Here is a 27,622-nt window from a genome sequence, read left to right as displayed (position 1 = left end):
ACTCATTATCACTATATTCGTGATATGGCACAAAGAGGTGCTATTCAACTGAAATATATCAGCACTGATGAACAGGTTTCTGATGTTCTCACCAATCCTCTAGCTCGGGTGAAGTTTGAGTACTTCAGAGAGAAGCTTGGAATGGTGGAGAACACAACATTGATTGAGAGGGAGTCTCAATCTTAGTGATGCAATTCAGTTTGCATCTTCCACCCTCTGCGGGCAATGCAAGGTGACAGTGTGTCCTTCTCTGGGAGAAGGATGAGGTGTAAGACCTCTTTCACCCTCTATGGGCAATGCAAGGTGGGTCCATCCTCTGCGGGCAATGTAAGATGGACATCATGAAATGAGTTCATGATATTTATGTGTTTTACTGTAGGTATACTCTATGAAGCTTATACATTCACTCTTGCGGGCAATGCAAGATGAAAGTCATGAATGGATCATGACATGTGGCAATTATCCTCCCTAGCTAAGAGGGAGTGTTGAAAATGTTAGCTAAGTTTGGATATCTGATTATCGAATTTTCGATGTTGTCAAATGACAATCAAAAGTTATATGTATTATCTCAATCAATGCTCAATTTATTTGTTACTAGGCTGGACCCAAATGTAATGTGGGGAAACAATTAACTATGATTTGAGCTAGGCTTAAATGTAACGTGAAAGGCTATTGGGATGGACCCAAATACCTAACGTGAGAAGAATGTATGATTAATTAAATAATGTTGCAAGCTGACTTAAGGATGTCTACCACCAAAAGGATGATATATAATCAATTTCAAGATGAAGTCATTCATGCAACCATACTTACTAGCAATGGGATCTGCTCTTTAGCAAACTCTTCACTTGTGCAAACTCAGTCAAGGACATTGTTGTGCGAAGTTGTCAAGATCTTTTGCGATTCTGCTCAAGCCTATTGTAGTCATCTTCTGTTGATCTGCTCCTTTGGTCATCTACTGCTGATTAGGGCTGCATCCTTTATCATCTTGCCAACTTGCTGTTTGGACAGCAATCAGAGATAAGTCTGCTATGTTGTAATTGCCTATCATTGAGATAATACATATCATAATTTAAGGCTGGGTTTTTCACCTCCAAGAGGGAGGTCTTCCCAGGGTATTGGTGTCTTGTGTTCTATTACTATTACTGTTTATTCACGGTCTGATTATAGTCAATTGGTTTGTTTAACATTTGATTACTTAAAATTAACAAAACCAAGGTCAAGGAGGAATGTTCAACTTTCAAAAAATTCCTTCCTCATAGGAAAAATGCGCTCAAGGAGGACTCTAGGGTGCCAAAACCATGTTAAGGAGGAATTTTCCTCTCCAAGGAATTCCTTCACCCCCCCAGAAATGCACCCAAGTTAGGCTCCAGGGCGCAAGAACCAAGTCAAGGAGGATTATTCCTTGGGGAAGAAATTCCTCCACCTCCTCTAAATGGCGCTCAAGGACAGTGTATGGGCACCAAAATCAAGTGAAGGAGGAATCCAAGGAAATTCCTCCACTACCCCTCATTTGCACCCAGGATAGAGGAGAGAGTGTGGATTCCATATCATGGAGGATTTTTCCTCCTCAGCAAAATTCTTTCCTCAGGGCCAAAATACGCCCAAGTTGGCAAAGCTCCAGAACAAGAAAAATTGGCTAAGTGTTGAGAATTTCTCTCCTCCAGACTCCAGACAGAATGAAATTCCTTGGGCATGAAAAAAATGGTTGGTTGTTTGAAAAATATCCCTTTAGGATAGAGTATACACGCGCATCTAAAAGATTCCTTCAAGGCAAAATTCCACTAGGGAAAATTTTCTCTCTCCAAGATTAACAGGCGTTCAAGAATTCCTTAAAAATGGAAAAGATTATTAAAATTTCTCCAAGGCAAGAAAAACTTCCAAAATCTTCCTTGTATGCCCAGGATAGAAAGAATCTTGTAAAGGATGAGTTGGCGACATGTAAAAAGAATATTCCATATTAATGAAGCACAACTTGGAAAATTATAGAAGTTCCTATTTTTGAACTCAAAGATAATGGTGGGGTCCACTAGAATGGCAAGTCGTCTAAGGAAACATGACGCATGATTGAAAATAATTAATGCAACTGCTAAATTTATCCCCTCGCCAACTTAGCAACTTAGTGGATGATTGCTATTTAAGCAAAGATTTGGAAATTCATTCTTCACAACGTTTTTTGAAGAATTGGAAGCAAGATCAAAGTGAAGAAAGTTAGAGTGAAGTTTTTTTATCATTTTCTAGAAGTTCTTATTTTGGAGGTTTTTATTTATTCGAAGTTTGGAATTTGATAGCACGGGATTCTTCCCTTGATGGATTTCTAGAATTCTCTTATTAGGAATTTAATGTTAATTAATTTATTTTGCAGGAATGGCGGAATCCAGCAAGGTGGCAAATACTTCCTAGCAGGCACTTATCAACAACAAACAAAGAGGATTTCTCCCGAAGACAAAAATCATTTCAAAATGGAGAGAAGTCAGCGATACCAACTTGGGAACTTTCAAGTTGGGAGAGTTCAAAAAGAGAGCATTTGGAACAAACGAGTGTCCTCCATCAACCATTGCTAGTAAAATAGTCAAAAGTGGAATTGTAGCAGCTGTCGGCTTCCCTCCTACCATCCAATGCCCGAAGTTGATTTTGGAATGTGCGAAGCATTACAACATTGAAAGAAGGGCGATTCTAGCACTCGATGGCAAACTCTTGGCCAATCTTATAGTTGAAGCAATTGAGGAGACTTTTGGAATTCCTACATTTCAGTCCATGACATATAAGACCAAGGAAAGAGCAACGTTGATTTATGATTCTGGCTTTGAGAGATGTGCTCGAATAATCAATAAGGTGTGGATGCAGAAGCCAAAGCCTCATATTTCAAAGTTACCCAAGCAGATTGCCAGCATGGATTTCAAGCAGGAATATGCTGATCTTGTGCTGATGATGAGCCGGTTCATGGGATGTCCTCAGGCTTACATATTTGAATCTTGTTGAATCTTGGATGTTTTACTTCATTGGCGAAGTAATGGAAGGCATAAAGGTGGTAGACTGGGCAAGAATAATTAGCCACAACCTAGACTAGCAATTGAGGGATTTAAAGCAATCTCAATCTTTCTACATGAGCTCGTATGTTGTCTACATGTTGGCAAGAATGGGCAAATTCAGTGGGTTACCAGGCAAAGGGCCCATGTGATGCAGACTAGGACAACTGAAAGTCCATGAGTGCTATCCACAGTTGCACTTATATGATCCTACTTCTTTCAAGAAAGCGACACTTTCACTATGCACATCACTAGGTCTTTGCAAGGAGGACTTCACACGAGGTTGCCGTAGGAGGCAAGGAAGTTAGTAAAGAAGTATGGAACCTGGTACATTCAATTTCCAAAATTTACTTATATTTGGATCCAAGGATTTTTTGCCCAGCCATATAAGCTTCCAAGATATCCAATGGACAAAATGGTGCTATTAGAGGTTACTAGATAGTTGACCGCTTATTGCAAAGTCCAAAAGAAGAAGAAGTTGGGACTTCAATTTCCAATTGTAGTGGGAGATTATGAGGAAATGTGTCCATCATTGGCGGCAACAGAAAAGTCAGCAGATGAATTAATATTTTACCACCTGGCACCTCATACCTCAAGGACATTGTTTGATCCATATGATAAAATAAGGATGGTTGTTGGCGTAAGGCACAAACATAAGTTTCAGTTGGAAGATTATTGGGCGAATGCCAAGGATGACTTTGAAGTCAGAAGGAGGATGTTCTCCAGATTGCCTCTCAAGCTGATAAGAATCTATGAAGCTATACAACTGTCGGATCAAATTGAAGAGGATGCAAATACTATTTTGCCAGAGCATGAAAAGGAGAAGGATAGGCCTATTCAGGTGCCAAATTGGTTAGAACCAGAAGTTGATAATTTAGATGTCCTAAGTAGGCCAATTCTGAAGTTCACTAGGCATTGGGTTGAATGGCATATCGCAAAGCTGAAAGCAAAGAATAACCACTTGACTTACAATCTAATGGGAGACTTGGAGTCCCATGACGAAGCAACCAAAGGGTCATCAGGAGCCCAGGACAGGGAAGAGGAAATTCCACAGGAAAGAGTAGAACGTGGGAAGGAGAAAAGTGTTCCTTGGAATTCACAAGCAAGGAAGAGAAAGGAAGTTTAGCAGGAAGAACCACAACAAAAGAAGCCAATGATAGAAGAAGCACAGTCACTTGTTAGCTCTTCCAGCATGCATGAAGTTGAAATGTTCATAGAAGAAGTTGCAGGAAATCAGCCACAAGAGGATGATCATGACATTTCACAAGCATAGGATATTCTCAGTGTCAGCGCCTCCCAGAGACTTGTTCAGTAGAGGAGTCAAAGATAGGAACTTCCTCCGAATCCAGAACAACAGGTTCAGAATTGTTTTAGGGAAACAGACGTGGGAGACTTAGGAACTTTTAAGGAAGTTTCATAGGAACAAGTATAATTGGGAATGCAGGATCAACAAGCAGCCGCTTCAGATTGGTTGAAGGATAGAATGAGGAAAGAGCTAGATGAAGAGATGGATCCTACGCTAGAACTTGAAGAACTTCTGAACAGGATAGGCAAGCCAACCGAAGAAGGCAACAAAGAAATTCTCCAAGGTTACAAGGGATGAATTTGGATCTAGGACGTTACACCTAGTTGTACCCAGAGTTGACAAAGACAGGAATGAGATTACTCCTGATGAGTATGATATTACAACAGTCGACTTAGGGCGTGTCTCCAAGGCACAAGTGGTTGAAGATTTTGATGAGTCTTCCTTAGCATTGAAGGAGCAGATGAAAGGAGTAAAAGAGAAAAACACGAAGTTGAAGAGAGAAAACAAAGCCTTATGTGAATATGTGCAGCGCTTGATGCATCCATTCAGAGAGGAAGATTAGACTTTTGTTCCTCCCTCTTCTCTTCCGAAGGAATCCATGGATGGGATTGAAGAAATAAGGAAAAGGGCTCAGTGCTCTAAGGAATGGGTAGAGGACATCTTCACTTCAGCTTGTAAATTTATGGAAGACTTGGCTCCGCTATCCTGAGTAGGTTAGAGAGCGTGGACAATTCATGAGAAGATGTGCACATTTATCAAGACTTGACAATTCCACGCCTTGAGGCACTAATAGCAACTTTGGGGGTGGTCTTGTGTGTGTGTGTGTGTGTATGCTTACTTGAATTGTTTATCCATCTAGCTGTAGAATTTTAGGTCATGATTGCATATGGGACACTATTAGTTGTATAGGGAAATACTGTACAATTAAGTTTTCCATGGGAGAATACAAAATTTATTGTCCTATGTTTGTTAGCTCCATGGGTGCTATAGATATTGTTTTGGGACTACAATGGACTACTACATTGGGGCAATTGAGATGAACTTCCATGAGCTATTTATGCACTTTCATTTAGAAGGGAGGACAATAGAACTACGAGTGTTGCGTGCAAAGTCTCCACATATGAAGTTCTGACCAAATGTGAAAGATGCTTAACAAGGGAGAAAATGGTTTTGTGGCCCAACTATTTTCATTAGAAGCATATCAATCAAAGGCTTCTACACCACTAGACTTACAAGTAGTTGTAGATAAGTATTTAGTAGTTTTTGGAAATATGCCAAAAAGATTGCATCTAAAAAGGGATCAAGATCATGCCTTTTAGCTACTAATAGGGAGCCAAGTGCCTAAGGCCCTACAGGTACCCCTATGTAAAAAAACTGAGATTGAGAAGATGGTTTAGGGGATGCTAGAGGCAAGCATTATTAGACATATATGGATTGCCTCCTCCTCTACAATGATGATGATACACAAGAAGGATGACACTTTGCTTATGTGCCTAGACTAGAGAGTGCAACAAATACACCAAGATAAGTTTCTTATCCTAGTCATTTATGATTTACTAGATGAACTAATAGAACTAAGATCGGGTTATCACCAAATTTAAATTAAGGAAGAAGATATTCCCATGACAACATTTAGGACTCCAAGATTCATTATGAGTTTCTAGTGATGTCACATTGTCTTGCTAATAGTTCTTTTGCATTTCGATTTTTGATGAACTCCATTATAAAAAAAAGTTTGTGTTGGTGTTCTTGGATTATACATAGATATATAGCAAGACATGGGAAAACCATTTGTTCCATGTAAATCAAGCATCACAAGCTCTCAAACAACAACAACTTTATGCTAAACCTTCCAAGTGTGCTTTGGTCTCAAAGAGGTGGAATATTTGAGTCACAGTGTCTCATGGAGTAAAGGTTGATTTGAACAAAATCAAGTGTATAATGGAGTGTCTTATTCCTAAAATTATTAAGAACTTGAGCAGTTTTCTAGGATGCATTGCATACTATAGAAGATTTGTAGTAACTATGGCCACATAGCAACAACCCTCACAATTTTGTTGAAGAAGGATGCTTTTCAATGGAATGATTTTTGAGAGATTGAAGTAGGCTATATGTACTACTCTAGTTTAGCCAACTTCACCAAAGATTTTATTGTGGAGTGTGATGCTTCAAGAAATGCTGCATGTGTAGTTCTCAAGTAGGTAGGTCAAACCATTACTTTTGAAAGTCATTAATTGAGGGGTAAAAATCAACTCAAACCCATTTATGAGAAGGAAACATTAACTATTCTTCATGCAATGAAACAATGGAGGTCATATCTGATGAGTTAGATAAATCATGATAGCCTAAATTTTTTTTTTGGAGCAGCAATTATCCTCTACAATGTGACAAAAAATGGGTCACTAAGATGTTCGGTTATGTAATTAAGACTATCTATAACAAAGGGTAGGAGAATATTATGGTCAATGCTTATCAAGGAAGGATGAGAATGACGAGGCATTATTGTTTGCCATTTCAATATTACAAGCAGATTAGGTTTAAGAAGCCAAAGTCAAGTGGCAAAATGATGTTGCTACAAGGAATCTCATTCAACAGTTGCAAAATGATCCTAGTAGTTTAGATAAGTTTTGTTGGAAAGGAGAGTCTTTGTGGTGCAAGGAGAGATTTTATCTATGCAAGTATTCCATCCTCAAATACAAGATTCTTGAAGAGCTTTGTGGTTCTCCAGTTAGGGCTCATTGAGGATTTTTGAAGACATTGTTTTATTAATCAAGATTTCTTTTAGGAAGGGCTTAAAGGTGACGTTAAAATTTTTGTGGTAGAATGTTTGATATGTGAAAGAAATAATGGGGAGATAGTTAAGAAACTTGGTCCTTTGCAGCCCTTTGTTTTTGATTAAGCAAAAACAGGTTTTGAGGGGACCTGAAACCGCTTTTGCAGCCCTTTGTTATTCCTAGTTAGCAATGGGAAGAGGCTTTTATGGATTTTATTGGAAGCCTTCCAAGATCGAAAGGGTATTATCATGGTACTAGTGGATTGCCTCACCAAATACACCCATTTTATTACATTAATCTATCCTTTTATAGCAAGTACAATGGAAAAAACATTTATGGAGAATATCTAAGTTGCCGGTTTGGGTTCGGGCATCGGTTCAGGTTCGAAGAACCGGTATGTCGGTACGGCAAAATTTTGAAAAGGGGTTTGGGTTCGTCAATATACATACATACATATATACATATACATACATACATATATATATACACATACATACATACATACATGCATATATGTGTATGTATGTATGTATGTATGTATGTATATCTATGTATGTATGTATATATGTATACATATATATACATACATAGATATATATATACACATGTAGATATATACATACATACACACACACACATATATATGTGTGTGTGTGTGTGTGTGTATGCAGCCTATAAGCATGAATTAAGATTAGCATGTTACATAGCATCATTAACATACCATAACAACATCATATACATAAAGCTTAATATCAAAATGACAAAATATTCAAGTATCATTGTTTCAACTTTCAACAATTTTAAGTTTAATTATCAAATGGATTCCCTAATTCATCATCCTCATTCTCCTCATCATTGACATTGACATTGGCATTAGATGAACCAATGCCAAATGCCACTTACACTTGCACTTGCACTATAAGTTTGCTCGCTATCCGAGTCATCAAATGCAACAAGTTGAGAAGTGAAAGCATCCAAATCAGTATGCTCTGGCTCTATATCCCACATCTTCGTTTCCCCTTGCTTGTAGTCATGTTGCTTGTGTGAAATGAGCCAAGTTTATGTTTTAAAACTCACTTTTAGGATTATATTTTAATTTTTTATGTGGTGGATTTAAAAAAAAACACCATTTTTGGGCCATCGGACCCTTGGGTTTGACTTGTGTCCTCTTGGGTTCAACCTGGTTCGAACCAAGCTTGTGAATCATGGACCCTGTCCGGACCATAGGCAGACTAGACCAGGACCCCAGACCAGGACCGAACCAGACCAGTACCAGGGGTCTAGGGGGGCAAACCTTGCAACTTAGGAGAATATACAAAAGTTACATGCTATCCCAAGGGTTATTTTTAGTGATTTTAATCCTAGCTTTACTAGTAAATTCTATACAAGGTACTCAGTTGGCTTGTAGCTCTTCATACCATCCTCAATTAGATGCGCAAACTAAGGCTGACAATAAGTTCTTGGAAGGATATATATGTTGTTTCACTTCAGATAAATATTCTCAATGGGTGGAGTGGCTACCACTCGCATAATAGTGGTATAACACTTCATTACATATTTCTTCAAAAATGTCTCCATTTATGGTGGATACTATCCTCCATCCATCACATCATCATTGAAGATGACACCAAGAGTTTAAGTTATGGAAGACCACATGAATCTTCAACAATAGGTACTTTTAGGACTTGAGGAACATTTGGCTATCACACAAAATACAATGAAACAACAGGTTGACCAACATTGTAGAGAAAGGAAATTTTAAGTAGGCAATTGGGTTTTCTTGAGATTGCAACCTTATAAGAAAATCCCTTGAAACAACAAATAAAGAATAGCAAGCTATCACCAAAATATTATGGTCCATATTAGATGTAGAAGATAGGCAATGTAGCCGACAAAGCTTGAGTTACCTTAACAACAAAGATACATCTATTTTTTTATGTTGTTTAAAGAAGGTTATTGGTCAATAGGACCCTACATAGACAATGTTACCAAAGCTAGATGAAGAAGGAACAATCATCTTGGTTTCAAAGTTAATTCTCCAAAAATGCACAAAGAAGTTGAGGATTAGGATAATCATCAAGTTTCTCATTTAGTGGAAAATTTTCTCAGTTGAAGATTCCACATGGGAAGATGAAAATTTTGTGCATAAGCATTCATAATCGATAAGCATTGAGGACAATGCTTCTCTAAAGAGGGAGGCATGCTATGCCAATAATCGTATTGTGTTCATAGGGTTAGAAGAGTTGGCTTATGGCTACTTTACCTCATAATTAAGTTATATGATCATTATTATATTCTAATTTAGATAATTAGGCCATCTTAAATGCTAGAGTTAGGTATCTATGTCAGCTTAGATGACATCCAAGGCATAAGTAGGGTATATATAGGAGATAGTTGTTAGTTTATTATCATCATATTGTGAATTATGTTCTTGGAGACTTTTGGAGGTTTTTCCCCCCAAAGTGGCTTAGTATTATCAAGTATTTGAAGCTAATTTCCTACTATATTCTTCTATTGTGCAAGTTGTTTCTTTACATCAAATTATAAGTGGCTCATGGTTGCCTCCTTGAAGATTCGCTTTTGTATGTTGTAATGCATTAAATATTTCTAGCTAAGTTACTAGTTTCAGTTTGGTTTGGATTATGGTATGCTTGTATGACATTTTTTTAGAGGAGTTGGAAAAGTTTTGGGTGCGTCTGTACAATTAACAAAAAAACTCATAAATATATACATTATTTAGCCTAAAACCAGAAATTAAGTATAATGTCCACATAACATATATATAATAAACAAAACAACCATAATTTTTTTATAAGACTATCTACCTGTAGCGTCATAAAATTGCGACCCTTGCAATTTTGACCACATTTTAGGTCCTCACCCTAGCGACTGCATCTTCCTACTCAATTGGGACCCCTCTCTGCATCATAATTCCAAATCTTCTCCTGTTCCAGCCCCTGCATCACCTTGAGACCCTGTCTAGGCCCCAAAGTAGGGCAGGATAGGGGCGTGGTGCCCCTGTCCTTCCTTTTAGGGTGGCCCTAAGATGGGTCCATTTGACCCTTGGACCTAATTTGCTCCCCGGAGACTTAAATTCTCCTATGTCTGCCTTCAGTGAGATAAAAATTAATCCTCCAAGGCAAGTATAAAAAAGGGATTTAGTCCTCTCATTTGCATAAGTAGAAATTAGATAAGCAAGGTATATAAGCGAAAATTCAGGAGGAGGCCTTCATTATCGTCGTCAAGTGTTCAATTGTTCAAGTCTTCAAACGTCTCCTTCTTCATGTGTCTTCTTCATCCATCCATTGGAGCAACATTACAACATTCATTTGCAAGCATGTGTGTGTGGTAGGGTTTTGTCATGTTACATGCCATTTCATGCAACACTTGTGATTACATTCAAGAAGCAAAGCAACCATCATCAACAAATTGCAGATCTACAAGGTATACATTTCCATTATTTACATTTAAGCATTTGCAATTACTTTCTTTGAAGGTTGATTCCTCAACCAAGGTTTGACTAAGGCAAACCCCTTCCCACAACCCTTCTTCTCTTCTTTTCTGTGTGGAGGTTGCAGGTGCGCAATTGTAATTGCAGATTTAGGCTTCATTTGCAGAGACGGAAAAACCCTTTTTGACTCATGGATTTTTCAGAGGACCGGGTGCAACTTCAACCCGGTCCTGACAATTTTTCTCCAAATTTGCAGGGCAGGTCCATATCAATCTAAATACCTCAGATCCGAAGTTACAACACGATCTCAAATCGGTAGCTCCTTATTTCACCCATTTTGTCTTCATTTTCAGCATGGTCAACAAGTCAACTCTTCTACTTACAAAAGAGGGCAAATTACATTCCAACACTTGCAATCCACTTAGAATTCACATTCTTGTTTCCCTTGGATTTGGATCTAGTGGATTCAACCCCTCTTTTGAATGTAAAGTATCTCCCAAGTGAAAATCATCGTAGTGATTTCCTTTCTTTCTCCTAGGTTGGGAATCACTAGGGTTCAATTTTCCACTTTACATTTTGGTGAACCCGATGTCCTCCATCTTAATTCTGATTTCTTATTTCCAAGTTTGATCTTTTTGCAAAATTTAGAGGTTAATTGCATAAAAACCCTAATTTTTCATTTTGAGGAAATTAAGCTTGTGCAGTATAGCATTTTGGTTGCTTGTTTCAGATCTGATTTCTATTTCAAAATTGTAATTCAAATCTGTCTTAGTTCCTACAATCCTCTCTTCAATTCACTCAAATACACCATCTCCTACCAAAGAAGTTCCTAAATAAGAACTCTTATGATTGGGGGTCCTTAGATTTCATTCCTTCCCTTTTGTAGAAAGTTTAAGATGCCTGAATTTCATATTCCAAATTTTTCTCTTAACACAAATCTTGACATTGATTGGGCCTCTTTAAACTTCAATCCAATTTCCCCCTAAGAGTGAACTTCTTTTGAACATACACATGGATGCAATGGACAAATGCTTGAATGTGAGCAACAAAGTTATGATAAATCACACTTTCCTTTGTCAACTTTTTTTTTCTCCATTGTCCCGTAAATCGATACCTTCTCATTCTAATTTTGAGGTACAACAAGAAAATGTGTTGACCAATCTTGTAAATTCCAAATTAATATCTCCTCTTTGTCCTAAATGAAGAAGAAAACATAAACAACATTCTCAAAATTCTTCTGTTTGTAAATATCATCATACCCATGGCCATTCTACTAATGAGTGTCAAGCTTTGAAAACAAAAATACAACATTACATTGATTCAGGCATGTTAAAAATAACATCTGACAATGAATGGCATATTCATCATGATCATTTAAAATAACATTCAAGTTCCTATTATGTTGCTCCTCACTATGTGACATAGTTAGCCTACCTATTGGGGGCTCCGTGTCATTCATGGTGGTACATTTTCAGGTGCAAACATACTTAGTGAGCAACGTAATAGTTTATTTATACTCGCCTCTATGCTTGGGGGACAAGAATATTCCTTTTCCTCTTTCTAAGGTTTCGCTATTTTCTTTATGGAGTACATTATTCATAAACTTGATGTCCTTTCTTGCATGGAGTTCTCCTTCATGCGAGCGCATGTTTGTTCCGTGAGTGGGATCTTCTCCTTGCTTGAAACAATACGTCTATTATGAACAATCTCTCCTTAGAGAACATTTGTGAATCTTTTTCTTTCTCTCTTTGCAAACTACCTCTTCTATTGTGTTATTTAGAATTTGATGTCCTTTCTTGAATGGAGTTATCCTTCATGCGAGCGCATGTATGTTCCTTGGTTAGGATGTATTTCTTGCTTGAAAAGGTACGTCTCTTATGAGTAGTCTCTCTCTAGAAGTTGTGTAATTCTTCTCATTGTCCTACACTCGGGGGGCAATGATCTCTCTCCCTCTCTCTTTCTCTAAGGATCCACTCTTTCCTATGTTGTGGATGGTGTGAGTTTTATCACTTGATGGAATTGTTGTTGTTCATGCAAGGGTTCTCTCTTATACAAGTCCTTGACTATAATCTCTTTCACACTTGGTAATGTACATCTATAATAAATTCACCCATCCCCATTGGGATAAAAGTGAGTTATCCTTCATCAAGAATCCCTTTCACTTAGCAATAGGAGCAAGGATTGAATTCTTGCTCTCTTCTTTGCTTTATTCTAGAAGATGTTATATTTGTCTAAAACAACTCCTCTTGGGGGTACATGTCTTTTGAACAAAGATCTCTTCTTCTCTAATGATCTCCTTTACACTTATAGCAAGATATCTCTTTTCAACTATCTTATCCTTACTTGAAGAGTATTCCCTCTCTTGCTTGGATCTATGACATTGTTGCATGATGGATATCTTCTTTCTGTTGAAGGTAGGTATCCTTGTTCTACTTTTCTTAAGATATCAACATTAAACTATGTTGACATCTTAAGGGGGGGGCACCCACACTGCTCCTTTTGTATTATATTTCTCTCGTGCATTGTATCCCTTATACAGTGGGTCATTCTTAGAACAAGATGTCGCCACTTTTCCCTTATACAGTGGGTCATTCTTAGAACGAGATGTCACCACTTTTCTTTTATACAGTGGGTTATTCTCGGAACCAGAGGGCACTCTAAGAGCGAGATGTCGCCACTTTCTTGACATTTGTACTATACATCTTATACAGGTTGTAGCATACTCGGCATAGACTCCTATGAGGTGCTTCGAACCTCTTTTGCACACACGCGCATGAGGTTGAGTGGAACTAACGGTGTTCTCGTCCTCCTCCCTTACATGGATCACCTAGACAAAATTTGGGGGCTAGTTTTCCATGTCCTCTTTTCTCCATGGATCACCTAATTCTAGGGGTGAGATGTCCATGGTTCCTTTTGTTCGCCTTTCTTCTCATGGATCACCAAAGTGTGTATTCATGTTCTCTCTCTCTTCTTCCTCTCATGAACTCAAAACAAAAATAAAAACAAAATCTTTGTGTCTTAATCCTTTGCATTATGTTGTTGCAACTTGGATGCATAGTTTGAATTTTAATTTTAAAATTATAAATTTATAAACCTTATATTGTTAATTGCAGTGTCACAATGAGTTCTCATAACAATAGTGAGGATGAGATTGAGGTTCATAGTGAAAGTATTGAATCTAATTATGCATATGAGGTTGAGACTGCAAGGGATGACCATGAGGATGAAATCCCAACCACTATTTCCATGGTGGGTGCAACCGCAAGTTCTATTAATTGCCCCTCCACATTATTGGTAGAGTATTCCAAGGGTCCTTTTGTTTGTAAGTCTCCTTTAAAATAGTTTGCAAAAACATTAGTGAGCAGGCTTGGGACATATGGGGGCACAAGGTTGTGGTAGTGCCACTTTTGTGTGCTTAAATTTTTTGGCAACATGACTAGAGTTAATGCCCACCTCCTTCATATCTAAGGAAAAATTGTGGAAGCATGTACATTTATAGGAAGAACGTCAAACCTGAATTACAAAGTGGAGATATATAAGCTATGGGGTGTCAATGAAGACAATTTAGCTGCACTTATATATGCTTCTTTGACTTAGAGGCCACAGGGTCATCAGGATCAGCCACACGGTTCTACTTCTACTTTGCAGAGGCAAGTTGCACATATGCCAGGTTTTTCAGGAGCCCATGCAATAGAGGCTAGGGCAAACACATGTTGATAAGTTCAGCTTCTAACTGGATAGTTGAATTATTCATTGTGCAATTGAAAGATGATATAGATGATGCCATTGACAAATTCTTCTCTGCCGATGGCATTCCATTCCATGTGTCTTGTTCTCCTTATTATAAGGAGATAATGGCGATGGTAGCAAGGGGAGGACCATTATATTTGCCAGCAGGGGAGACAAAATTGAGGACCACAATCTTGGATAAGAACTATTTCAAGAGAAATGTGTTAATGGAGAAAATGAAGGAATGTTGGGGGGCAACATGATGTAGTATGGTCGTGGATGGATGGACGGATATTAGACATTGTCCACTCATCAATACCATGATTACATGTACAGAGGGCCCATATTTTCTTAAGGCAATTGATTGTTCTTGGCATCGCAAAGATGCTTATTTTTAGTTTCAGATCCCGAAGAGGCTATTGAGAAGGTTGGACCACAAAATGTGGTCCAAGTAGTGACAGATGTAGCCCAGTTGTGCAAAGCAGTCGGGAAATTGATTGAGGCAACATATAGACATATTTGGTAAACTCCTTGCTGTGTGCATGCTATGAAAAATGCACTCAAGGACATGGGAAAGATTGATTGGATCAAATTACCAGTCAATGATGCTAGAGATGTGCAAATGTTTATCTACAACCACCACATTTCACTTGCACTTTTTAGAAGCTTCTCTAAGAAGGATTTCTTGAAACCTGTTGAGACTAGACATGCATCTTGTTTAATTTTCTTGAAGAGAATGCTTGAGTTGCAAGAGGTGTTGAAACTAATGGTTATGATAGCAAAATGGAATCGGTGGACTGAGTCCAAGACAAAGTAGGGGAGGAGGGTGAAGGACGTAGTGAAGAGTGATGTTGTTTTGGGGTGATGTAAAATATACAATCTCCATAATTACTCTAGTTTTCCAAGTCATTAGATATGGGGATTCCAATGCACCTAAACTTGGAGAGGTGTATGAGTGCATTGATAGTATGCTTGACCAAATGAGGGCTGCCGTGTGAGAGGACCCCACATTTAGCATTCTACAATGAGCACATTCAACCAAGAATTCATTAGAGATGGGAGAAGCTCAACAATCCCTTGCACATGGCTGCCTATGCATTGAACCCCAAGTGGTACAAGTATAGGTCTAGTAGAATTACACCCATATGGAATGCTGAGGAGGAGGCAGGGTTCTTTAGGGCCATTGAAAAGATGTATGATCCTATATAGGCTAGCATCATTCGTACTGAGTGGACAAAATTTTCCACTCTTAGGGGTTATTCTAAGGTGGCCAAGATGGATATGGCAACTATGGTGCATGAGGACCCAATTTTGTGGTAGAGTTGCCATGAACCGATTTCTTTGACTACCACTCTAGCCATTCGATTGCTATCTCAATTTTGTAGTTCTTCAGCTTTTGAGAGAAATTGGTCTACTTATAGCTTCATCCACTCTCTTAAGAGGAACAAACTTACCTTTAGGAGAGCAGCAAAGCGTTTGGTTGTACATATTGCTTTGTGTCTCATTGACTGCAAGACACTTTTGTACAAAGAGTCCAATAGCATGGTGGGATGTAGAGCTAGAGGAGCCAGCACAAGTTGATGAGGATTCTGCAGTTACAAAGGCAGGGCTGGTTGGTATTAGTTTAGCGGAGCTTGACCATGTGGAGTCTGCTAGCTCTAGTGATAAGGAGTTTGGGGATGATTAGAGGCCTCACTTCATTACATTTTGCTATTTTGACATCATTGTACTCATTGTAATCTTCTTTATGAAATCTCAAATATAATACTAATTTCGAATTTGACATTTTCATTGTTCAAACTTCAATGATACATTATTATTGTTGAATGCCCACTTCAAATTTTAATAGTATTCAAGTTTTCAGTATATAGTATTTAGTATTTTACCAATGTGCCCAAGTTTCATTTGAAAATTTAAAATTGAAATCTGATACATCTTTTTACAACTATTTTTTCAAGTACTATATGTATATCTGCGCCACAACCATCCCCAACCTTAGGCCCTTGGTCCCTCCATCACTGAAACCTGTCCCCCTATCCCCCCATCCCCCCGTCAGGAAACTTCGTGGAACTATGGTAATGCATAAATGGTTACTGTTAAAGACAAACCATAAAATTCTCCAACAGCTGTACAAATCTTCAAAACTGAAATAAATAAAAAAGAAAAAAAGTGAAAAGTGTAGCATACAAACTTAAAATAGCAGCGGCAACAACAATAATAACACTACCACCAAAACACCACCATTTTTATGCACATACTCATTTGTCATCATTGGATGGAGAAGTAAATAGAAGTAGAAGCCTCAGGGAATGATGGCTTTCCTACAACATTCTTCTTGGCTTCCTAACTGTCATGGAGCTACCTGTACAAATTCCCTCCTGTCAACAATTTTATTTATTCTTTCTGTGAAATTGATGATAAAAACAAATATTACAGTGCAAATAAAAAAAGCAAAAACAAAAGACACAAGTAAAAACAAAAAGGCTGTTGTTCACAGAAGGTTTCCTCTTGGCATGGGAATGATGGCTTTCCTACAACATTCTTCTTGGCTTCCTAACTGTCATGGAGCTACCTGTACAAGTTCCCTCCTGTCAACCATTTTATTTATTCTTTCTGTGAAATTGATGATAAAAACAAATATTACAGTGCAAATAAAAAAAGCAAAAACAAAAGACACAAGTAAAACAAAAAGGCTGTTGTTCACAGAAGGTTTCCTCTTGGCATGGGATTTGGACCTGGATCTGCCTGGGTCAAGAACAAAGTAAACCTGGATCTGGGGGTTTTTCTGGTTGATGTGCCCTAGTGAATTTGGGCCCCGAAATCTATTGCCTGCTCAAACTCATATCAGACTGGATTGCTAACCAAAACCTAGAACAAACTGGACTAGGATCTGGAGTTTTTTCTGAGCGAACTGGTAATAGAGGTTTCCAGTATTTGAGTTTCTTACCTTTGAAACTTTTTTGATGGATGTTTGAAGAGCAAGAAAAAAGGGTATAAATAAATATGAAGTATGGGAAGAAAAGAAGAGATGAGATATCTGCCTTCAAGTTGGATGTTTTCCTCTGATGTTACTAATTATCATCTGTTATAGGTGCTTTCTTTGAATTGGTCCTTTTCCTTCTCAAACATGTAACTCAGTCTTCTCATCTGTTCTTCAACTTCAGACTCTTCTTTTTTGTGTTTATGGGTTGGGTTAGGATTAGTTTCAAACGAACCATGGAGAGTGGTTTAGGCTGGTTACATTTAGTCAACCTTCTTGGCAACTTATGTTTATTGCTTGGTGAAAAAACAAACCTGATTGTATTTAGGGTATCCCGGAATTTGTAGGATGTGGGAAATGTCCCTTGATCATATGCATAATTTCTCCTTTGTTCAAGTACAACCAGACCTTTCCAGCCAAAAAAGTCACTCCTTACATTCTGATCACTGGAATGCTATGAGCTACAGGGGCCATTCCACAGAAGCGCATATCGTTTGAGAAACAATTCAGAGGATTAGTCTAATCCTGGTGCAATATCAATAGAAATCATTTAACCATATAATTATTCAAATTGAAGTAATATAGAACCATCTACTCTTTCTCTAATAGTAATATGTCATGTCCTCGCCTAAACAGAGAACAAATATGATGGTGTTTGTCTAACCTGCATGGAATAAATCAAAGATATCATGGGAAACTCTGTATCTAGTTGCAACTACACACAGTATGCTTTTACAAAGACCTTTTCTCACAGTAAATCATCAATACAGATTTGAAAGATATCTTTTCTCAGATTGAAATTATGATAATCGCCAAGGAGCAGAAGCAATGAACAGTAACTATCATATAATAAACAAAGATTATATTTAATGGCAGAAAATTACAGAAGAGAAATTACCTTTATAAAAGGTAGCGATTTATTTCTTGTAGATAAATGATTAAATGGAAAAAGGTGGAGATAGAAGACAAGTCATATAAGACAAAATCCATATAGAACAAAATTAATATAAGACAAAATATGTGCAGGAAAAAGCAGCGAATATGTTAAGGAAAAAAGGGCAGCGATAGAGTTTGTTAGAAAGTTTAACAATTTGATAAAAAGAAAATAAACAACGATTAAGTATGAAGGGTTGCAACCCTTGCAAAGGCAATAGACTCAATGAAAAGGTGTGTCTTCTCTTCATTTGAATGTATAAGAGGAAGGGCAAATCACTTGGAAAAGGCATCCCATGAAGGATCAATAAATATATCTGACCTGAATAAAATAAACATTTGAATTAGAATCTGGAAATAGAATACATATAAACAGAAATCTGATTCATGGCTGGCAGCCTTGAATTAGTAAGTATATATATGATATGAATCAAGTGATCATCGTAGACAAGATAAGCATTGGATCTAATAAACATTGCAGATTCAGACGATACATATGGCACTGCAATAGTCTGTCACCAAAGGAAAGGAAGGAAATCTGCATTAAGGGAGAAAAACTTAGGGCACCCTGCTACAGTGGCAAGTATGGAGAGAACAACTATTAGGGCACCCTATTACACTGAAAGGGAGAGATCGGCTAAGGGCACCCTATTGCAATTTCTCTTCCAACCCCTATGTTGAGGGACTGTTGATGAACCTAAAGATTCTCCAGCCATGGAAGAATGGAGGGGGGTTGCATGAAGGGAGAGAACGGCTGTCTTAAGGAAGTCTTCCATGCCTCATTTTTTATCCTCTATGACTCAGATTCACATACTAATCAGACATGCTGCATATTGATCAATATATGATTTCCTTGCTCTAATAATAGATTTAGTTCATTAACTGTGTTTGCAATGTTACCTAACTTGATTGCAGGTTTCCAGAACAGGCTTAACTCATCGTATTTTTAACTCAAAAATGTACCCCTAACTATATCATATGCTTCGTTTCATTTGGTTTTGTGAATTTAGGGCACAATAGAGAGTGGTCCAGAAAGGGGACATTACATAATTTTGAGATATAATTTAACCTAATAATTATCCAAGTTGAAGCATCATTTAACTATCTGTTTTTTCTCTATTAGCAACTTCACAGATATCAGACCAAAGAAATCATTTAGCCTAGCGGTCATCCAAGCTGAAGCAACATTAATTATCTATAATTTTTTCTAATGGCAACTGCACAAATATCAGATCAAAGAGATAATTTAACATATAAGTATCCAAGTTGAAGCAACTTTTATCTATTGATAGATTTTAGTATACAAAATTGTTGTGGCCTTTCCACAGATTTCATCCTAATAGAATGTCTTGCAGAAATATTGTTGCTTTGAACTAAGTATTGTTGGAGTTGCAATCATAGTAAGTTTACTTGCAGTAATGTCCTATGTAATCTGGGAGTAACAACTATGTCCATGTAGGCATATTGATATAATCAATTTCTTTTTATTTGCTAAGACCAATTCTACAAACAAGACAATAATTATAGCTTATTTCTCAGCAGAGTCTGTGTAACTTGTGAATACACTCTTATAACACTGATAATCCTTTGTCAATACAATTGGGCCTTGACCACAACACGTAAGCTCCAATTCTGTTGTATGTTTTTGACGTTTACAAGTATTTAATATATCTAATTATTTTACAGGATATAATATCTGAATATGATCTCTATGATTTTACATCACCCAGGTCAAAGAAATACTTGTGGAAGAATCAAATGTACAGCCTGTGAATAGTCCAGTGACTGTTTGTGGAGATATCCATGGCCAGTTCCATGATTTAATGAAGCTTTTCAAGACAGGGGGTCATGTGCCAGAAACCAACTATATTTTTATGGCAAGTTATCCCCATTATATGAAACTGTTAGAATGTTAAGAAAAATAAGAATAGATGATTATTTCTTGTTAGTTGCTTTGGCTTCATCTTTGTCATTCACATTTGCATTAACTTAATTTGTTTGAATGTTTAACAGGGGGATTTTGTTGATCGAGGCTACAACAGTCTTGAAGTATTTAGTATTCTTTTGTTATTAAAAGCAAGGTACATTGAACCATAAATGGATTTCTATATGGACATTTTTTGGGGTTTAACTGCCCTCTGTTCACATATGAATTTTTTTAACAGCCTACTTAGTCTCGATTCTCTGGGAAAATGACCCTTATTCTTTATGTATTCTCAGTCTCAGACAGTAAACCAAAATCTTTTAGTTTCAATTTTGGAACTGGAAGGAATTTTCTATATGTAAACCAAAAGCTCATCAGAATCTATGGAGCATGCTGATGAGATAACTTATCTGAAAGTGTACCATCATCCAGTGACACATAAACTATTTTAATTGGACAGTTGTAATCAAGTATTTGATAGTTCATCTAGCCAATAATTTATATATAAAGAAGGAAAAAAAGAGAGAAATTATATCAATTTCCATGAGTGACAAGAGGTGGTCAATGGAACTTGTGATACATCCAAGTAGAGTAAAAAGGTTCCAGGCTAAAAAGGAACCCATGAACCTGAAAAATGTACCAAGAACTAAAAAATAGAACAAAACATTGAAAGCAAAATTATAGAATGTAAATGGAATGATTTAAAAATTAGCCATAATGTACAGTTACAATAATAATTAGCCATGTGAAGGGAGGAGAACAAAAGGGAGGGAGGGATTAAAAGGAGGTCTATGTTGAAGCTGAAGGCTGCAACACTATGCTTTCACATGTCTATATCAACATCTGGAGCAGAAGCGGACTCAACAGTATAGATAGAAAAACTGCAGGGTTGTCATCCACCACCATAAAAGGATCGATGGAGGATCTGATACTTTTTAGAGGAGATTTTCCTGGGCTAATGGGGGCAGGGCAGGTTGACAATTCTAGCAGGAAGTAGGATAATTACCTCAAAATCAACACCCAAGACCAGTGAATCTCCAGAAATTGAGAGAAAAGTAAAACTGGTGATAATCGCTTATACCCATGCCTTGAAATAAAGGCAATGGAAACTAAGAGGTCATAGAGATACACCAAACCTTAAGTTGATGAAACATGAAAATCAGGACAAGATAATGATTTTGCAGAACTCAGTTCTGAAAGGTCTTCATCTCTAGTAAGAGTATTAAAATCTGACGTTCAAAATTAGTTAGAAATCATTCAACATTTCTCTCAAGGCATATCTTATTATACATATCTAAATAAATATAGATATAGTTATTAGTACATTACATTAATTATTAACATACATGTCCATTAGACATATCCCCCTAGATCGGTATCAACAAACATAGATTGCATTTATGGCCATATCCTTGCATTATGGGAATGGATTATTAAATTTGTACATTTATCCTTTTCAGAATGAATTATTAAATGGGAGTAATCCCCAAGCAACAGATCCTATGTCCTATGCTTGTATGAATGATTTCACAGATCCTTTTGTTTTTTCTTTCTCAATTATCTACCACATGTGCTTCTCAATTCTTACCTAATTTTTCTTATTTTCTTCATTTATTTTTTGTGGCTTCATCTCTTTTCTCTTTAACTTTATCTGTAACATTACAAGTTCATACTTCTAGTTTGAGACTAAGTGAAAAGGTTTTTTTGGAATGATGCCGAGTTATGGGGCTTATTCACGAGAACACTAAGCTAATTTTGGTCAAGACTTAGTCATGATGAAATTGTATGAGTGAGATCTTGATCAATTAGTGGACTTTATTTGGACAATCAATTTTTATTAGGCGGACTGGTGGTGTGTCAAAACAACTTTCAATATAACCATTTAATCCAAATTTCCCATTAAAGTCAAATAGGTCATCTTCACTTTCAAAAACAGACATTTCTGGTTTGGAAATCAAATTCCAATTTTATTTAAGTTTTGCTCACGTTAGATAAGTGCGTGCTTATACTATACCTTTCTATGTTGGTCCACTGACATGTTATGCTGTGGTTTTTTCACACACAATGCTGTTACACCACCTTTTGGGGCCTTTAGGGACTAGACAAATGTGTGACTTTTATAATGAAAATTTGAGGATAAGGACACAATATAACAATTACCAAGGATAGTTCCTAATATTTATTTTGCTTTGAATTTTATATTTGATGGCTAGTTCCAGCTCTTACTTCCTCCTATCTTTTGGTATAAATAGAATGATGGTTGATGCCTTGGTAATAAACTAAATTTTGATCATTCTTTCCGGTGGGTATTTGTATAGTTCTTCAGAATCCTTTTTTCCTCTACTTTTGAGCTGGTTGGTGTTCTTCCTTTTAGAAGACCAACCTAGTGCAACCAAAGCAATTTCTAGCAGTATAAGTAGCAGATCGTAGATTCTCTTCAAACTGTTTCCCTTCTTTGCAGTCTAATATCTAGTGGTACATACATCTAATATTAGAGACATGCTATCTTTAGAAATAACAATGTAGTAAGGGAAAGACCACATAATGCCATTCAATTGAGAAGACACTTTTTGGGTGCAGATTGTCTCATCTATTGTCAAGTTGTTAGAAGCTGATATAAGTTGATTTGAACCACTTTGTTTTAAGCAATTATTTTTTCATTCTTTGCTTCACATGTTTGTGGTTTTTCTTGACTAGATAGTAGCTTACACTCTTTTGCTTCACAGATGTTGGCTTCTCTCCCATATAGTTTGATATCCTGTTTGTTACTTTTGCATGCTAATCCAAATAGTTTCATGGTATTGCCACATATTGCACTTGGCGGGTATATCTATCAAAAGTTACATATTGAGTCATGCATATTCATTTCCTTGTGTTCAATATTCTGTTTTTTATCTCTTTCCCTTTTTTGTCATTTGGAGACTAGCGTTGTCATTCTCTACCTAGACAGAGAATTGTAATTAAGGCATAAATATTTAAGGACAAGGTTATGCCTTTTCTTTGTGATTAAATAGTAGAGGAACAAGGTATTGGTTTTGTTCTCTCAAACAATGGGGCCAGTAGTGAAGCTTGCTAGATGTATTGGATTTAATGGATAGTCCTGGACATTATTTGTAAGACGCTTTATTTTGACAAGGCTTCTCAAGGGAGTCCATGCCCCCCTAGAGTAGAGGGTTAATCAAGTGGCTGTTGGGCTCCCACATATGGTCTTCAATCCCATCAAACTTGGCCTAGTTACAATTAAATTGATGATAGAGAGGCCTTTTTCATTGTGGCAGGTTAAAAACTTGCCTATATGCTGTGTAGCTGAGGATAGAGAGTCCACTGAAGAACAGTCTACTTGTGCATCCCTAGAGATAGATAAGAAAAATGCCAAATAGAGTACACACAAAAATCAAATGTAGAACATAATTGAAATGCCACAAATCAATGATAGTATTATAAACCCTAAATCATCAACATACGTGACAATGTGACATTCAAAGGCTTTGATGTAGCAGGCCACTAATAAAACTCAAGAACTAGATGCTTCTTGTTAGTTTTAGTACTTTCAGATTAGATGAAACTCAGAAAATCAGAATTTGTTTCTAACTAGGTTAATTAGATTTATCGTTTTTCCAGATTTAAGCATAGTAAGAAATGAATGCAAAAAGACAAGACAAAGTTACCCTGGGAAAACCTCCTAGGAGGAAAAACCCAGCCAGAAAAGATCCTCAGATCTGATTATGGTTTTAGATTCAATTGACAATTACACACTTATCTGGAGTATAGAAGTTGCAGTCACAAGGAAGATGATATAGAAGACTACACAACTAGCTTGTTGGCAGTGATCATGATTTGCAGTCCTTCTAACTTGTCTTGCTGTGCATAACAAGGGTTAACTGCACCTTTCAACTAGTTCGCAGTCCTTTGCTTGAGCCTTCAATGGAGATCACTGTCTTTGATGATAACTTGCTGTCTTAATGAAGTTCGGTGTGATCTAATTGGTGATCTACTACACATAAATGGAGTTCGCTGTGACCTAACTGATAATCTGTTGCATATGAATGAAGTTCGCTGTGATCTGCTGCTTACAAGGAGTTCGCTACCTGAGAATATATTTCGCATTTACTTGAAACTGCATTGATGATATTGTGAGAAGTATATGCCTTATTTATAGGAGAGCAAACACTTCTAATCAAGTTGGCTTGAACCTTTTAATTTTGTCAATTAATTTATTTAATTTCTTTTGTGCGTAGAGGATAGGGTCAGCCCTATCAAGGTGTAGTGTGGGGACCTTTTGGAGTAGCCGAAAGGTATAGGGCCTGGCCCTATGTATTGGAGAAGGGGTTGGCCCCCTTAGGCGGATTCCAATGTTGCCCAAGGCAATTGGAATTCGCCAGGCCCTAATTATAAACAACACTCCCTCTTAATTAGGGCAAAGAATCATAAACATAATCTTCCATCTTGCACACAAGCAAAGTATGGAACTACATAATCATAATTTTCCAGCTTGCACACGAGCATAGACTGGATCCACCTTGCATTGCCCGCAGAGGGTGGAGAGGATCTTTTCTACCATCTTACATTGCCCGCAGAGGATGGTCAACAATTACACTAATACCATCTTACATTGCCCGCAGAGGATGGCTTAACAGTTACGCTTCTCCTTGAGAAGATTTACAATACCATCTTACATTGCCCGCAGAGGATGGTTAACATTTACAATACCATCTTACATTGCCCGCAGAGGATGGTTAGTAATTATACTTCTCCCTGAGAAGTTTACAATACCACCTTACATTGCCCGCAGAGGGTGGTTTGATACAACACAATGTATCACAGAGATTGAGACTCCCTCTCAATTAGGGTTTCATTTTCCATAATACCAAGTCTGCCCCTGAAGTACACAAACTTCACTTTGGATAGAGGCTTGGTAAGAATATCTGCAACCTGCTCATCAGTGCTGACATATTTCAGCTGAATAGCACCTCTTTGCACCATATCCTGAATGAAATGATAGTGGGTTTCCACATGTTTTGACCTGTCATGAAACACTGGATTGATAGACATTTTAATACAACTCTGGTTATCATAGTGAATAACTGTAGGATCCCATGGCTAACCAAACAGCCCAGCAAGAAGCTTACGAAGCCACATTGCTTCTTTGGAAGCTACACTTGCTACAATATACTCAGCTTCAACAATACTCAATGCCACTGAGGATTGTTTTCTGCAAGCCCAAGAGATCACTGCAGATCCCAAGCTAAAACAAATACCAAAGGTGCTTTTCCTGTCTTTGACGCTTCTAGCCCAGTCTGCATCTGAATAACCTTCCAAGGTTATTGAAGTGTTAAGGGGATACTTCAGTCCAAAACCAACTGTGCCTCACAAGTATCTTAGGATATGCTTGGCTGCAACAAGATGAACATGTTTGGGCATGCTCATAAACTGGCTGAGAGCATTCACAGCAAAACATATGTCTGGTCTAGTGTTAACTAGATATATCAGTGATCCAATCAACTGCCGGTACTCGGATGGATCTGCAAAATCAGAGTTAGTTGCAGAAACACTTAACTTCTTTAAGTTAGATTCCATAGGAGTAGACATGGGTTTATAATCCATCATTCTAAATCTTTTCAAAATGTCAATAGTATACTTTCCTTGACTTAGAGAATTTTCGTTAGATCTTTGCCATACTTCTAGACCTAGAGAATAATGCATAAGACCTAAATCTTTCATTTCAAATTCTGAAGCTAGTTCTTTCTTGCATCTAATAATAAGTTCATCTTTACCAGTAAGGAATAAGTCATCCACATAAAGAACTAGAATTAGCATTTCATCATTGGCTACCTTAAGGTATATGTTAGAGTTAGCATCATTTTTACAAAAGCCTAGACTTAGCAAGTATTTATCAATTCTTTCATACCAAGCACGAGGAGCTTGTTTAAGGCCATACAGAGCTTTCTTTAACCTGCACACATGGGTTAATCTATCCTGAATCTCATAACCCTCAGGTTGCTCAATATAGACCTCTTCCTCAATGACACCATTGAGGAAGGCAGTCTTAACATCCATCTGATGTAGTTTCCAACCCCTAGCAGCAACAATAGCTATTATCGTTCTAATAGAAGTATATCTAGCAATAGGAGCAAATGTTTCTTCATAGTCTATGCCTTCCTTTTGAGAAAAACCACAAGCTACAAATCTAGCCTTATATTTTTCAATACTACCATCAACATTATGTTTAATTTTAAATAACCATTTAGAGGAAACAACAGATTTACCTTTGGGTCTTGGGCACAATGTCCCACACATCATTCTTGATGATAGACTGATACTCTTCATCCATAGCAAGCTTCCAGGCATGATGAATCAAGGCTTCTTCAACATTGCAAGGTTCGGTTTCAATGAGATTGCACATCAAAGCAATGTAGTTGGAGAATACCTGAGGTCTCTTAGTTTCACGGAAGGTGCCACTGGGAGCAGCAAATCTTTCAACTTCTTGAATGGTGTTTCTTACCCAAAGAGGCCTCTTTTTGGTAATGACAATGTCACTAGGAATATTAGTGGGATTCATGGGCTCTGGTGAATCATCATGTTCATCTTGAGGTGGAGGTTCAACTTGCTCCCTCTGAATCTCAGGGTTAGTATCGACATTTATATCTTGTTTGTCATTAGCTTCATCAATAACACAAGAACCTTTTGATTTCTTAAAAGCAATGTCTTCTTCAAATGTAACATCCCTACTTACCTCAACATACCTTTGACCCAGGATGTATATCCTGAATGCCTTTGAGGATTCACTGTAGTCGACTAGTATGCCTTTCTTTCCGGAGGGTTCCAACTTTGATCGCTTTTCCTTGGGCACATGAACATAAACGGGACTTCCAAAAATTCTGAGGTGACTAATGTCAGGTTTGGATCCTATGAAGGCTTCTTTCGGGGTTATGTTCTTTAGAACACGATGAGGACATCTATTCTGGATATACACTGCTGTTCTAGAAGCCTCAGCCCATAGGAAGGTCTGCAAGTCTTGATCGTGAATCATAGCCTTTGCAACCTCCACAATAGTCCTACTCTTTCTTTTAGCAACACCATTTGTTGAGGATTGTATGGAACACAAAACTCCCTCTTAATTCTTGACTCAACACAAAAATCATAAAAGCTACCGGAGGTGTACTCACCTCCATTGTCAGATCTTAAACATTTAATTCTTTTACCAGAGGAGTTTTTAGTTAATGCTTTAAACTCTTTATATTTATTTAAGACTTCATCAGATTCTTTAGATTTCAAGAAGTAGATCCAAGTTTTCCTAGAGAAATCATCTATAAAGATTACGTAATAAAGAAATCCACTAGGAGATGCTATAGACATAGGACCACATAAATCAGAGTGAACAAGTTCTAGTTTGTCTTTAGCTCTATTTTCACTTTTATGAAAAGGACTTTTAACATTTTTACCTATAGCACAACCTTTACAAGTGTTATCATGGATTTGACTGAGTTTAGGCATAC

At 37.3% G+C, this 27,622-nt stretch overlaps 1 protein-coding gene across 3 annotated transcripts in view; it reads left to right on the top strand.

Annotated features, from left to right (window-relative positions):
- Positions 1-27,622, top strand: part of LOC131040009 (phytochrome-associated serine/threonine-protein phosphatase) — a 69,473-nt gene that overhangs the window by 26,398 nt on the left and 15,453 nt on the right. For 2 of the 3 annotated variants that reach the window (XM_057972876.2, XM_057972877.2), the window contains exons 2-3: positions 19,933-20,079; positions 20,216-20,283. In XM_057972876.2, the coding sequence (XP_057828859.1) occupies positions 19,933-20,079; positions 20,216-20,283 (215 nt within the window). Of the gene's footprint in view, positions 1-19,744; positions 19,822-19,932; positions 20,080-20,215; positions 20,284-27,622 lie in introns of all 3 variants that reach the window. The other variant, XM_057972878.2, reaches the window with a different exon arrangement.

Source organism: Cryptomeria japonica, chromosome 7, assembly GCF_030272615.1.
Source record: "Cryptomeria japonica chromosome 7, Sugi_1.0, whole genome shotgun sequence".
NCBI classification, from domain to species: domain Eukaryota; kingdom Viridiplantae; phylum Streptophyta; class Pinopsida; order Cupressales; family Cupressaceae; genus Cryptomeria; species Cryptomeria japonica.
The sequence above is the reverse complement of the archived record's forward strand: the minus strand, read 5'-3'. Positions and strand labels throughout refer to the sequence as shown.